Source organism: Leuresthes tenuis, unplaced genomic scaffold, assembly GCF_036924035.1.
Source record: "Leuresthes tenuis unplaced genomic scaffold, fLeuTen1.0.hap1 SCAF_14, whole genome shotgun sequence".
In the NCBI taxonomy this organism is placed as follows: Eukaryota; Metazoa; Chordata; class Actinopteri; order Atheriniformes; family Atherinopsidae; genus Leuresthes; species Leuresthes tenuis.
Window position 1 is genome coordinate 16,656,146 of NW_027325368.1, and position 13,221 is coordinate 16,669,366.

General features: G+C 45.0%; 1 protein-coding gene across 1 annotated transcript; it reads left to right on the top strand.

Annotated features, from left to right (window-relative positions):
* The first annotated feature begins 1,124 nt into the window (after nt 1–1,124).
* On the top strand, nt 1,125–13,195 carry wdr47a (WD repeat domain 47a). The gene is made up of 17 exons (XM_072363048.1): nt 1,125–1,367; nt 2,453–2,622; nt 3,135–3,218; nt 3,311–3,395; nt 4,438–4,569; nt 4,740–4,916; nt 5,046–5,557; nt 5,684–5,801; nt 7,919–8,100; nt 8,892–9,137; nt 9,218–9,278; nt 9,641–9,798; nt 10,247–10,416; nt 10,501–10,671; nt 10,749–10,880; nt 11,080–11,298; nt 11,724–13,195. The coding sequence occupies exons 2-17, from the start codon at nt 2,465–2,467 to the stop codon at nt 11,864–11,866; spliced, it is 2,748 nt and encodes a 915-aa protein (XP_072219149.1). The 5' UTR covers nt 1,125–1,367; nt 2,453–2,464; the 3' UTR covers nt 11,867–13,195.
* The last annotated feature ends 26 nt before the right edge of the window (nt 13,196–13,221 follow it).

Here is a 13,221-nt window from a genome sequence, read left to right on the forward strand (position 1 = left end):
ACCCCAGGGTTTCTTACTTTACTGAAGGTTGAATTACATGTTAATCTCTTTTAATCCCCTTTGAAAGAAAGTTGTCTACAAGATAACTAAAATGTAAATGTAAGAGCAGGATGCTGATGCATCAGGCCGCTTGTGCAGCCTTAAATTCTGCAATTTGACTTTAACAATTTTTTCTCAAACCACTTGTCACCAACAAGATGTGAAACACACAGAGAATGTGCTCACCCACAGGGTTGTGACTTCCCAATCTAAATGTAATCCTGTAATACTGGACAATAATATGCCAAAATAGTACTATTCCGCATTGAAAAATTTATATTCAGACAAAAAACTCACATGTTGAGTACAGCAGTACTGGTGTGAGTCACCAGTACTGCTGGATGGCTTCACTTTTTCTTCACCCGGGCCTGCAAAGTTCTACTTGGTCCTTCTGTTCTGAGTCCGACTCTGAATGAGAAATCAACAAAAACACTGACATGAAAATGTAACTGAGGTTTTACTGAGGTGAAGAGTTGTGTAGGAGGTACAGTCATCTTCTTACAGACTTCTGCATTTAACGTTTTTTGCGACTACTAAAGTTTTTAGTATTGACCTTTTTGGTCACTTTGAAAATGCAGGTTTACGCACTTTTATGTGGTTTATATTGGTAACAATGAAAGCATTTAGGAAGCTGCCATGCATTTGGAAAAGTCAGAGCATTTTTAAAAAAAAATTGCTTTTTATTATTCAAGATGCTTTCAGAAAGTAAACTCTTAAGGAGCTGCCCTTTGTCTTTGGAGCTGCTTTGTAGTAAAAACGGTGTCTGGTCCAGCACATCTGTACTTTATTTGGCCACAAACACAGTCTGTCAAAGTGGATTCACGTAATTGTGATCTGAACATATAGTCTTGGGAACACAGCTGTAGGTCAAAGAGGGAGGTGCCCCTCAATGAAAGAACCCCCAACCTCACCCTTTGTGCATTTCACTGTCTGTCACACCCAAACTGCGTGTTATGTACTGATACATCACTGTCATTATGTGTGTCTCTTCACAAAAACATGCCATTACTGTTTCATAATGAACATAGTCTGTAGATTGGCTGGAAGTTTGTGGGTCGGGTGGATGGATGGAGGCGGTGCCCCGCAGGAAACAACAACAGGCAGGCAGGCAGGCAGCAGGTTGGGCTGGGCTGGGCTGGGCAGACCGCAGTCAGCGGAGCGGCACAGAAAGAACCAGCGAGGAAGCGACACAGCCGCGGAGGAGGGACCGTTAACCAGCTGAACAAACGGCGCTGACGATACCGAGCGGTACCGTCGTGACACCGCCTGTCGACAGCGTGGACACAGTCCGGGGACAGCGTTTTCATCCCATGTATTTTTAGAAACAGGTGAGCGTGACTTAATGGCAGCTCGGCGGCTGGTTTGTGTTGTTGGGTGGAAAGCTGTCACCCCGCCCGTCCAGCTAACTAGCGGATGATGCCTCTCCCCTCCTCGGCCTGGCTAGCTCGTCAGTCTCCCTCCTCCAGCTGGTAAAATTAGTCAGCTTTGTATGAGATTTGACAGTAACTAGCTATTTGGTTTTGCTTTAATCCCGTGGCTAAATACGATGCCTATATAAAGCTAACAAGTAGCTTAAGCTTCTTATGTTTGACTTGTGGCTTAGAGCCAGTATTATGGGCTAACCAAGTCTCAGGCTAGCTTAGCAGGACTGCAGTGCTTGTGCCTGATTATTTGCTGGCCCGCTAAAGTAGCTTTCTGGCTAGTTTATTTACAGCTGTTTGTGTGTAAATAAAACCTCTCCCATACGGACAGATAAACACGAATGTGTCAGGGAAAAGTGACTGTAAAAACGAAGTTACATGGGGTGTTTTCTTCAGTGTGGACACAACACGTGAAGGGCTGTGCATCATTTCAGGCTGTGTTGGATGAAGCAGTTTCTGACTTCACTAAAATCTCTGCACTTCACATTTCGGTTAAAACACAGCAGCTGTGTTATAAGTCAGATGCTGATGTCCTGTGTCAGACTCACTCAGTTAATTCACATAAAGCACAGCAGACTGGTCAGCTGGGATTTATAGCTTCATATGAATAGCTGCTATAGTTTTACACAGGTTAGGAGACTTTTGATCAGCACATTTGCTATGGTGACAGTGTATCCATTTGAATTTATTTGATTATTATTCTTTTGAATCCCCCCCAAAAAAATGAGACTTCCTCTCACATTTACACTGTTGTCAGTCAGTGCCGCTGCCCAGCTTCACTCCAGCATTTAAAGGTTTCTTGGACTGTAAAAGGAGAAACTCCAGATCTGAGAGATCAGACTGAAATCGACAGTCCATTCATATATATTCTGATTTTTTTTTACAATAGATGCTCGGCAGAGGCAGAATCTGGTCAAAAGACACGACAGAACCCTCAAACTCTTCTGACCGCTCTTTTGTCCTTTTTGTTCCGATTTCTCCGTCATCGGCAGTCCGTCGTCACCATGACAGCGGAAGAAACCATAAATGTGAAGGAGGTGGAGATCATCAAGGTGATCTTGGACTTTCTCAACTCCAGGAAGTTGCACATCAGCATGCTGGCGCTGGAAAAGGAAAGTGGTGTCATCAATGGACTCTATTCAGACGACATGCTATTCCTCAGGTGATCAGCCTAAACTTTTGGCACAGTCTGGATTGAAAATGACTTGAAGTAGAGCGGAAATGTGTATGTCTTTGGGATCTCAACATGCTAAGTATCAATATTGCAAAAGACTCTTTCTTTACTCCAAACAATGGCAGAATATAGATGTTTTGTTTAAGAAAAAGAAGAAAGATGGTACCATCTTTTTAAGAAAAAAAAAAAAGAGGAGAAATTCTTGAGGACTTAGGAAAAGATAATTGCTCACTTTCACTATTCTGTCCTCATATTTATCATCAGGAATCCCAGCTGGAAGCACTGATGCTCCTTTTGTTAGCATTTAGAGAATTTGAGCAGCTCCTGGCATGGTTGAGACTCGTTTCATTCAGGAAGGAACGCTCCTGAGCTGAAAATGCTATTTGACCAGACCACAGGTGTCTGAAAGAGAGCTACGTTCCCCTTAGTGGAGCCCCCCCCCACGAGTCTGCACACATGCGTGATGGAAAGTGAGCGAACTTTTTTCGTTTCTGTTTCAGGCAATTGGTCCTTGACGGTCAGTGGGATGAGGTCTTGCAGTTCATCCAGCCTTTAGAGGGCATGGACAAGTTTGATAGGAAAAGGTAAGCTCATTTCCCTCTTTAATCTTTGAGGACAATAACGCCCGTGTCTTTTAGTGTCGAATGTCAACAAACGTTTGGGCTGTTGTGCGCAGGTTTCGTTACATCGTCCTGAAGCAGAAGTTTCTTGAGGCTCTGTGTGTGAACAACGCCATGTCTGCCGAAGACGAGCCACAGCACGTAAGTTCAGACGCTGCAATTAAAGAGACTAGTTGTACCGGTAGGTGTTTTTGAAGTTATCTAAGCCTCCTAAACCAGTCTTGGATCTCGCTACTTTGTAAGAGCGCCGCTGCTTCTTCTTGTAATTTGGGGTCATGACGAGAAGACCTTTATTCGCTGGATCAATACTGAAATAAGTTGGCATCGAAATGAATCCAATATGGCAGTATTTTGACTTCGTACACAGACGGAGAGCTCAAATCTAAATGAGCCAATTTCAAACGAGTATCTGGCTGGATAAGGACCATTTTCAAGATAACAGCTGATTTATTATACGGTTGTGCCAATGCAAAACTTTATGAACGTAAGAATTAGTGTTTCTCTGCCTTTCATGATGATAAACTCAATCATTCGGAGTGACCAACTGTCACACAAAGCAAATGACGTTTTGACTTTGCCTTTAGCTGTTGGATGCTGTTGCGGACATGCTTCATTGTTTTCTATCAGATTCAGATCAGCAGATGAATCCATATTTGAATCAGTGCCACTTGCCTGGGTGGGTTGTTGCTGCTAGTATAAAAGTGGACGTTTTCCATGTGTTGCATAAATGTCAACATAAAATACTGACTTCAGCGCTAAAATGTGGTAGATTACTAATTTGCTCTGTTAATGCCAATGAATAGATATTTCACTTGCTAAATGCATCATAAATATGACTCACTGTTTTAGACAGGCAGTTGCAAAACTCACTCTTCCTCCTCCGGTCGTTGTCTTTGTCTGTGGATGCAGCTTCCAACACTGTCAGAGCTACATTGTTTCCTATTGATTGGATTAGCTCAGATACTTGGTTGCGTGCTGGTAATGACTCTTTATGTGGAAGCCTGCATTGCTTTGCCAATATCCACCCAGAGTGGAATGTCCTTCAGTTCTTAATCCAGATTAGATACCGCTCTGTATCAAACATCATGACTGCCAGGATGTGGGGCTTCTAAGGACAACCTTGTGTAAGATCTGTTGTCGGTGGTTTTGATGTTGCGGCTGGTGTATGTTTAATGTTTTTCAGTTGGAGTTCACCATGCAGGAAGCAGTCAAGTATCTCCATGCTCTGGAGGAGTTCTGCCCCACTAAAGATGACTACAGCAAACTGTGTCTGCTCCTCACACTGCCACGCCTCACAAACCACGCTGAGTTCAAGGTGTTTTATTCTTGAATTTATCCTCCCTTGTCTTATATTTTTTACCTTTGTTTGAAATGTGAGTCACCTGTGCAGGTTTATGTCAGTTAAAAAAACAAAGATTTTTGACTTTGGCCCGATTGTTTTGCTGAAGGTTTGCTTCTATCTGGATGTCCTGATTTTTCTGTTAGGACTGGAACCCGAGCACGGCCAGGGTGCAGTGTTTTGAGGAGGCCTGCAACATGGTGGCTGAGTTCATTCCTGCGGACAGGAAGCTGAGTGAGGCTGGGTTCAAGGCCAGCCGAGATCGACTCTTCCAGCTGCTCCTCAAGGGAGTCCTCTATGAGTGCTGTGTGGAGTTCTGCCAGGTTCTAAAACTAAATAAGTGAAAAGATACTTTAACCCAAGCTAATTTGTACCTTGTTACTGCTTGTTAACTGTCTTCTATGGGCGTTACCTTGATAATCTCTGAGGTATTCCGATGTTTTTGTGTGCAGAGCAAGGCGACGGGTGAAGAGATCACAGAGAGTGAGGTCCTCCTGGGTGTTGACATGCTGTGCGGTAACGGCTGCGATGACCTGGACCTGTCTTTGCTCTCCTGGATGCAGAACCTCTCCCACAGCGTTTTCTCCTGCGCCTTTGAACAGAAGCAGCTCAACATACACGTAGACCGCCTGGTCAAGCCCGCTAAGACTGGCTACGCTGACCTCCTCACCCCGCTGATCAGCAAACTCTCGCCCTACCCCTCCTCCCCCCTCCGCCGCCCCCAGTCCGCCGATACGTACATGTCCCGCTCCTTGAACCCTGCGTTGGATGGGTTGTCCTATGGGCTTTCTGGTCAGGATAAGCGAGCCAGTGGTGGGGAGATTGCCCCAGGTAAAGGGGTCTCTCCAATGTCTCATTCGTTTGCCAACTTCCATTACCCTGGAGCAGGAGGGCAGAGCCTGAGCAGGAGTCTTATGATGGAGAGCTCCGACTGCCACAGCATCTTTGAGGAATCCCCTGAAACGTAAGAGAAATAAAACCGGTTTCTGTTTGTCTGTAAATCCCCCCCCTCCCCCCCAGAAACACTAAAGGAATGAGCATAGTGGTGGTGTTGATTCAGTTTTTATGCTGCTGTGTTTTCTCTGTGTAGGTCAAGGACAGACACACCTGTGGACAAGATGATGAGCTCAGGTGGAGTTCAGAACACGCGTCCTGCTTCAGCTCCAGGCGAGGACGCACCGCCGGGTGGCTCTGCTGAAAGGAATGAGGTACATGCTACTGACTAGGTTACAAGTGGAAATCAGACACATTTTCATTTGCTGCTTTGAAGCAAAAAAACGTGAGAGCATTGGGTCATCCGAGGGTGGGGGTGTAGGATACATGGCTAGTGTTTGTAATTTAGTAGAAGAAGTAGATGTTTTAATCAGAAAGTGGAAAAAAAGCAAGAACAACTGCGGTGGACATCCACAAGAGGAAAAGAGAGAGCTCTTCTTTAGGAATTGCTTTAATCTCAGTGAATATCTGGATTAGTGTATCTGGGAATATACCAGTGTTCACACTTTACAAGAACTGGTCCGAAGTTCAGTCGACACAGATTAAAAATGAATCAGTTCATGTTAATAGTTTATCAGAACTAAGTTCACAGTCCCCAGATGAGCTACTTCACTTTCCTTTGCTCACCTTTGTGATCGCGTTGTGATGTGGAAAGCTATAAAGCACTGGAACATGGGCCCCACAGCCATCTCAGCAGGGTCACGCACATCTCTGCATTGATATGTTTTAAATACTAACCATCAACACACTCAGAATCACATGTAAAAGTGCCTAGCCTGCTTTTATTTGATGATAATAATAGCCAGCGGTGGTCCAGCGGTAAATGCTTCAGTCGCACAATTAACATCACGCTAACATAAGGGAACTTTCAGCAGCGAGTGAAACAATGCACCTTCACAGCATCCCACAACACCAACATGTCAGGCACCTAAAAGAAACTAGCAGCTGTGTGCCAAATAGGGTTTGGGAGCCTGACAGCAGATGGAATCATATTTGGTGGCAGTGGAGGACGATGCTGAGGACAGTCAGTGAAACTGTGGCTGTCAGCACCAAAACAAAAGTTAAACATATAGGAGTTCTCTGGCTTCCTGCTCTGCACAGGCATCTATTACATCCTTGCGACTTCTTCCTAGTTCTTCTGAAACCTCCTTGTGTTTGAATGTGCTGCTTGTTGTCTATATCTGTCATGCCATCGGCTGCGAGTGTTGCTGCATAGTTCAAAACAAGTCTATGTCTGCCCGTCTGTAAGTGTCCTTACACCGTTGAATTAGGTCTATGAACGGTATTTAAGGTGGTGATTGGTGCAGAAATCACTGCAAGGTCCGTGGCTTCTGGCAGAGTGTGCGCCTGCGGGGCGAATGCAGCCACAGCTCAGCATCACACGCTGTTCAGCGCTGTGAAGGAAAGTTTTACACTCAATTCATGTTTATCAGTTAAAAAAAAACGGCTTCATTCAGTTTTTTTTCTGTTTTTACTGTTGCCATTGAATTTTTCATATTCACATCTCAGGTGACCCCGGGTCAGTGGTGATGTGGGGCTCGTGTTGCCTGTAAACACAGTGTTAACACAGTGTTAACAGTGTCTGACTGCCTCATGGTTGCTATTCTGGGCCCCTTGTGCTTTGCTCTGCTTTCCCCATCACCCTGGAGACCCATGAAGAGGTTAGGGAGGGAAGCAGACTTTGGGGCCTCTGTGATCTCACTGTGATCCCCCCCCCCCCTCTCTCTTTTCCCCGGGGCTGGCACTAGGCCAGTGTGTCTCCTCTTTCCAGTAAATTCCCATCACATTGTTAGGGCAGGACGCAGAGTACAGATGGGGGAAGTGACCTGTCCTCAGCTCTCAGTCTCACCCTCCTTCCTGCTCTAGTACCTGAGCTGAAAAGAGTGAGGAGAAGAAGGGTTCACATGAGCACAATAGTGCCTTTGGATAGCGTTGAAGCTCCTGATCGAGGCTTGCTCATTTGAAATGTTTATAATATTATTTCAAGCCATTACATAATGTACAGAGAAACTTTTGCTTCTTCAAATTAATGCAACAGTAGAATATAATCATAAATAACCAGTGAATATGAATTAATCTATGCCATTCGTCATGAAATCTTCATAAATTCTCTTTTTATCAGTATTTCTAAACTGTATATTGTCTTCTTATAATGGCCTTTAAGATTATATATAAACAATTTAGATTTCTAAAAGGGTTCAACCACCCGTCAGTCCAGTTCAAGTACAACCCAGCAAGTGTGTTTCTAGCAGAGAAAGTCTTTTTCTTGCATTGAAATGGATGCGTTTCTCAGGAGCATGGCCACTTTACCGGCACTGCGTTTCATCCCCAGCTTCGTGACTCAACAGAGAAGTATGAGGAGTATTATCGCCAGCGTCTTCGTGTGCAGCAGCATCTGGAGCAGAAGCAGCAGCAGAGGCAAATGTACCAGCAGATGCTCCTGGAAGGAGGGGTCCAGCAGGAGCCCCCGCCCAGCGAAATGCAGCACAGCCTCACAGAGAAGTTCCTCAATAGGTACAGACACAGCAATAAGATAACAACTTGAGACTGGCAGTATTCACACGTGCATTTGTACTTCTAACACAGGGCAGATGTGAAACATATGGTAAAGGAAAATAAATGCTTCTAAGTCGTGGGTACTTGGGGCGCAGCTCACTTGAATTAAGCATGCTAATTACTGCTTGGCTTTCAGTGTCGTCAAACAATAGAGGAGCAGCTGTCAGAAAACATAAAGCTGACGTGTTAAACCCCCGAAAATGATGGGTCCCCTGTGGTTTTTCTTCACGTAACACACACCCCCCCCCCCTGCAGCCTGCACGGCACCATCTGCTCTGATCAGCTACATCACATGGCACCATGTTTACCACAGTTCTGCACAATATTGAACCCAAGTCCTGTCAAAACTAGCTTCATCACACATGCATCCTGCCATGTCAGCATTCTCTCAAACCGCCACGTTATTACATTTGGCTGGAATACAATGACTAAAACGAGGTAGGAAAACAGTTTGTTTCTTTTTACTCTTTCAGCAGAACAAAGGGCCTTTGATTTAGATTTCCTCCCAGTCCTCCCTCTCCACTACATCTGTTGTCCTCTAAATAATTCCCCAGGGTTGCCGTGCATAATGACATCATTATTTCTGTTTCCTTTTGTCCCTTTTCTTTAAGTTTGAACTAGGTTTCACGAACACGTCAGGCCAAAAACAGCCTGTTAGAAAAAGCTCAAATGCCTTTTTTAAAGGAAAAGAGAAGAATACTAAAAGAAAGAGTCCAAAAAAACATGTGCGTGTGTAATTGTTGGTGCAGGTCCATCCAGAAACTGGAAGAGCTCAATGTGGGGATGGAGAATTTAGGAGAAGAGGTGAAGTCCTTGGCCCAGCAGTGTAATGGCAACGGGAACACGCCCACCTCAGAGGACAATAATAACCCTCCATCTGTGACCCCAGAGCAGAGCCGAACCCAAGGGGAAGGGGTGCTCAGCAGCACCCCGCAACGCAGCGTGGGAGGTCGGGTGGTCCCGCCTCCAGACGAGTCCCCCGTTGTCTCGCAGAGGTCGGTGTGAATTCTTTTTTGCCTTTTGCACCACAGTTTAGCTGAATGAGACGATGACTGTGTTTCCTGTTGGTTGACAGTGAGCAGAAACCAAAAAGTCAACCAGGAGATTCTCCCGGATCTTTATCCCGAAGCAAAGAGGTAAGGGGGGGGCTCAAGAAACAGCATGACATGGCAGAAACTGATCCGGTGCAGAAGACACAGTTCCATCAGGCCTGCTGTTAATAATTAATTCTTTACCAAGTTTAAGCTGAAATGATCTTCACAGTGTGACTCAGTTTAGATCCACTGTTCTGTGAGAACAATAGTTATCCAGCACACTTTGTTTCTGATCCGATTGTAAAGCTAACCCTGCAGGGTAATGATATGTTGGTATTGAGCCAGATTTTATTGGTTGCTATATGAACACGTATATAACTGGCTTGATGGTCAAATGACATTAGTGTGCATTAATCTGTGTGTTGATGTGCTTTTTTTTAAGAAATATGTTGATGTGTTCTCAGGATGATAAACCAAAAAGCCTGTTTGTCCCGGTGCATACTTTGGAGGACACTCAGGCTGTGCGAGCCGTTGCCTTCCACCCGTCTGGAACGCTGTACGCCGTGGGTTCAAACTCCAAAACTCTACGTGTGTGCGCATATCCAGAAACGCTGGACACGAGGTAAGGTGTCGAGAATCGGCTAAAGAGCTTCAGGGGAGACTCATTGAATCTTTTTTTAATGTGTTTAGTGTAGCCTTACTTTTTGCTAATCAACATTTTTTTCCCACCTTGGCTCACTTTAGTCTTAAGTTTTCTTTCCATCCAGATGTTTTGGGTGCAAATGTTTTACGTTTTAAAAACATCCAGATATTTTGGGAAAGATGCATAAAAACTGCTGGATGGAAACAGTTGAGAGACGTTGAGCACTTAACAACAGAAGGTAAATGTAACCAGTACAATGGAAAAAGGGTTCATTGATGGGAAGTGATGTGTGGAGATCATGTGACTTTCAAATGCACACTGGGCTGTTGGAGAAAAAAAAAAACTCTTTATTTTGGTGATCTTTTTTTGTTACTGTCGTTAAGCACGTTTTTCGTTTTCTTCCTCTCTCCACTTTTCCTCTCTCCAGCGAATCGAGTCCAACGAAGCAGCCGGTCGTTCGCTTCAAGAGGAACAAACACCACAAAGGCTCCATCTACTGCGTGGCCTGGAGCCACTGTGGGCAGCTGCTGGCAACGGGCTCCAACGACAAATACGTCAAAGTCTTACCTTTCAGCGCCGAGACATGCAACGCCACAGGTGAGGCCGCTCTGCAGGGTTACGCGATGACCGTGGAGTTTGGCGCCGTCAGGATTCTTATTTTTGGGCCTCCGTGTGTCACAGGTCCAGACCTGGAGTTCAGCATGCACGACGGTACCATCAGAGACCTCGCCTTCATGGAGGGTCCAGAAAGCGGAGGAGCCATCTTGATCAGCGCTGGAGCAGGAGATTGTAACATCTACACCACCGACTGCCAGAGAGGACAGGGGCTGCACGCCCTCAGCGGACACACGGGTACGGATTCAACCCTCCACCCCTCCAACAGAGCAGTATGTGTACAGAGGAGTGAATAATGCGTGGTTTCTGTCCAGGTCACATTCTGTCTCTTTACACGTGGGGAGGCTGGATGATTGCCTCCGGTTCTCAGGACAAGACGGTGCGCTTCTGGGATCTCAGGGTGCCCAGCTGTGTGCGGGTGGTGGGAACTGCTTTCCACGGCTCAGGTATGGATCGCCGTGTGGGCCGTGAGTTTCACCTTTATAACCCTCTTCATACAGGCTTAGAAGCTGTGAGCAATGCATGAAACCAGAAGCAGCACTATGTGGACAATTATTGAAATGGATGCTGATGATGGCTATAAGTCAGAAGAGATATTATTTGCAGTGAAATTCATACAGCTACGCCCACGTTTTTACCAAACAGGCAGTCCCGTTGCTTCGGTGGCAGTCGATCCAAGTGGCCGTCTCCTAGCAACAGGACAGGAAGACAGTGCCTGCATGCTGTATGACATCAGAGGAGGACGGATCGTCCAGGTGTACCGGCCGCACAGCAGCGACGTTCGGTCCGTCAGGTTTTCCCCCGGCGCTCACTACCTGCTCACTGGGTCCTATGACACAAAAGTCCTGGTCACCAACCTTCAAGGTACGTCTGTGAGCCAGCGGGAATAAAATCCTCCGCTGTGGTGTGCACGATTTTGTATGACAACTAACCTGACTTCTTCTAAGTGATTATTTCCCTTTACTCACAGAAAATGGGCTGTTTCTCAACTTCGGTTTTTCATGTCTGACAACAAAAACTGAAAGCCAGCTTAGCTGTTGTTGTTTTTTTTTTATTCTCTTGGTTCTGAAGCAGTAAAATGTTCAAACCACAGACTTTTTTCCTTTTTTTTCATCAAAGAAGAAACACAAAATGCCTGAACATACACTGATCCAGGGTCACACGTTTAAGGGTTGAAAACCAGAGTATCATATGTGCAGGACAAAAAAGAAGAAGTGGTGCGAAATGGTTGTGTTTTTATGTACTTTGGTGTGTACGTACTGTAACGGTTTGCTGCCCTCTGTTTCTAGGTGACCTGACCAAGCAGTTGCCTGTGACTGTGGTGGGAGAGCACGGCGACAAGGTGATTCAGTGTCGCTGGCACACACAGGACCTGTCCTTCCTCTCATCTTCTGCTGACCGCACCGTCACTCTCTGGACACACAACCCTTAACGCGCACACAAACAGACAACTAGTTGCTGCAATCGGAAACACACACACACACACACATTCCCCTTTCTCTGTAAAACACCCGTCGTACCCTTTCAGCACACTTCACAGTCGGATAAACACACTTGCACACACTCACAAACAGGTGAATGAGCCCTTCGTGTCTGTAGGAAACCAGTTGGATATGCATCTGGGACACATCAGAAGCACATGTTCTCCCCTCTCTGGACATCTCTCACTTCGATTGTTGCAATTCTGAGGTGTAAAACTGCTGGATTGTCCACTACTCTCAGTTCACTCCTGCATTTTCACCCCCCCCACCCCCCTACCAACACCCATCACTCACTGCATGTCCGTATGAGGTCACTGAGGAGTTGTGGAGGTTAACATGACAGGAGTGCTTTGTTCATGATGGTGCCTTCCTTGAGTTGTCTGTTTCCGTAACAACAGTGATACTGTGGTAATCTCTTATGATCCAGTTCAAAGTCGTTTTGAGACATCGTCCATTCCTTCTTTTTGCATCATTTTCTCACGGCTGGTGTAAATGCTGCTATTGTGTAGAAAAAGAAAAAGCTCGTGTAAATGTCAGTTTCACGTGGTGAGCTTTTCCTACCCGGAGGCTGAGTCTGTGGAGACTCTCTGTGGATCCCCCGCGGGACGTCTAATGTTACTGTATCAGCTGCAATGCTAGACTCAAAAATGTGTAAATTAGCTGGTGCATTCGTTTCAAATTTGAATTGAGTTTTTTTTGTTCATTTAGCTGATGCTGTTAGTGTCTTGCAGTGGCTTGCTTGCAGTGGAAGACCATTATTAGATCAGCATCAAAGGGAAATAGTAAAAAAAAATAGCTTTTGGTAGGGCGCTCCTACATTAAGTTAATGCTGTTGTGGTGTAATAACAGTAGGTGGCAGACTTCGACTACCAAGAGTCTAACCATATGCACAATGAAATCTGGATGGAGGAACGGGTGTTTTCTTATTTATTTAGAAACAGTATTTGGGGCATATAAGTTATGTTCTTTTATTTTCCATACGCACTTTGTCTTTTAACATTTTCTTCTAATATTGATTTACTTACAAAGATGCATATTTTAAGTTTTTATGTTGATGTAAAGTATATATTGTTTTCAGAAATGAGGCCAAACTAATACGAAACATAGCTGTATTTATTCCATTGAGTTTCCGTATGTAGTTCCTTGTTTTTGAAACGCTAGCGGCTCTTCTATTTAAGTCTTTCTAAATCTTGTTTTTAAAAAGACAAAAAAATGACTTAAATGAATTCAAGCTAACTGATGTCTGATTGCTGGTACGTTCAATAAAGTGTCTTTTACAAGCCGTTCTGTCACTTGTACACGAATG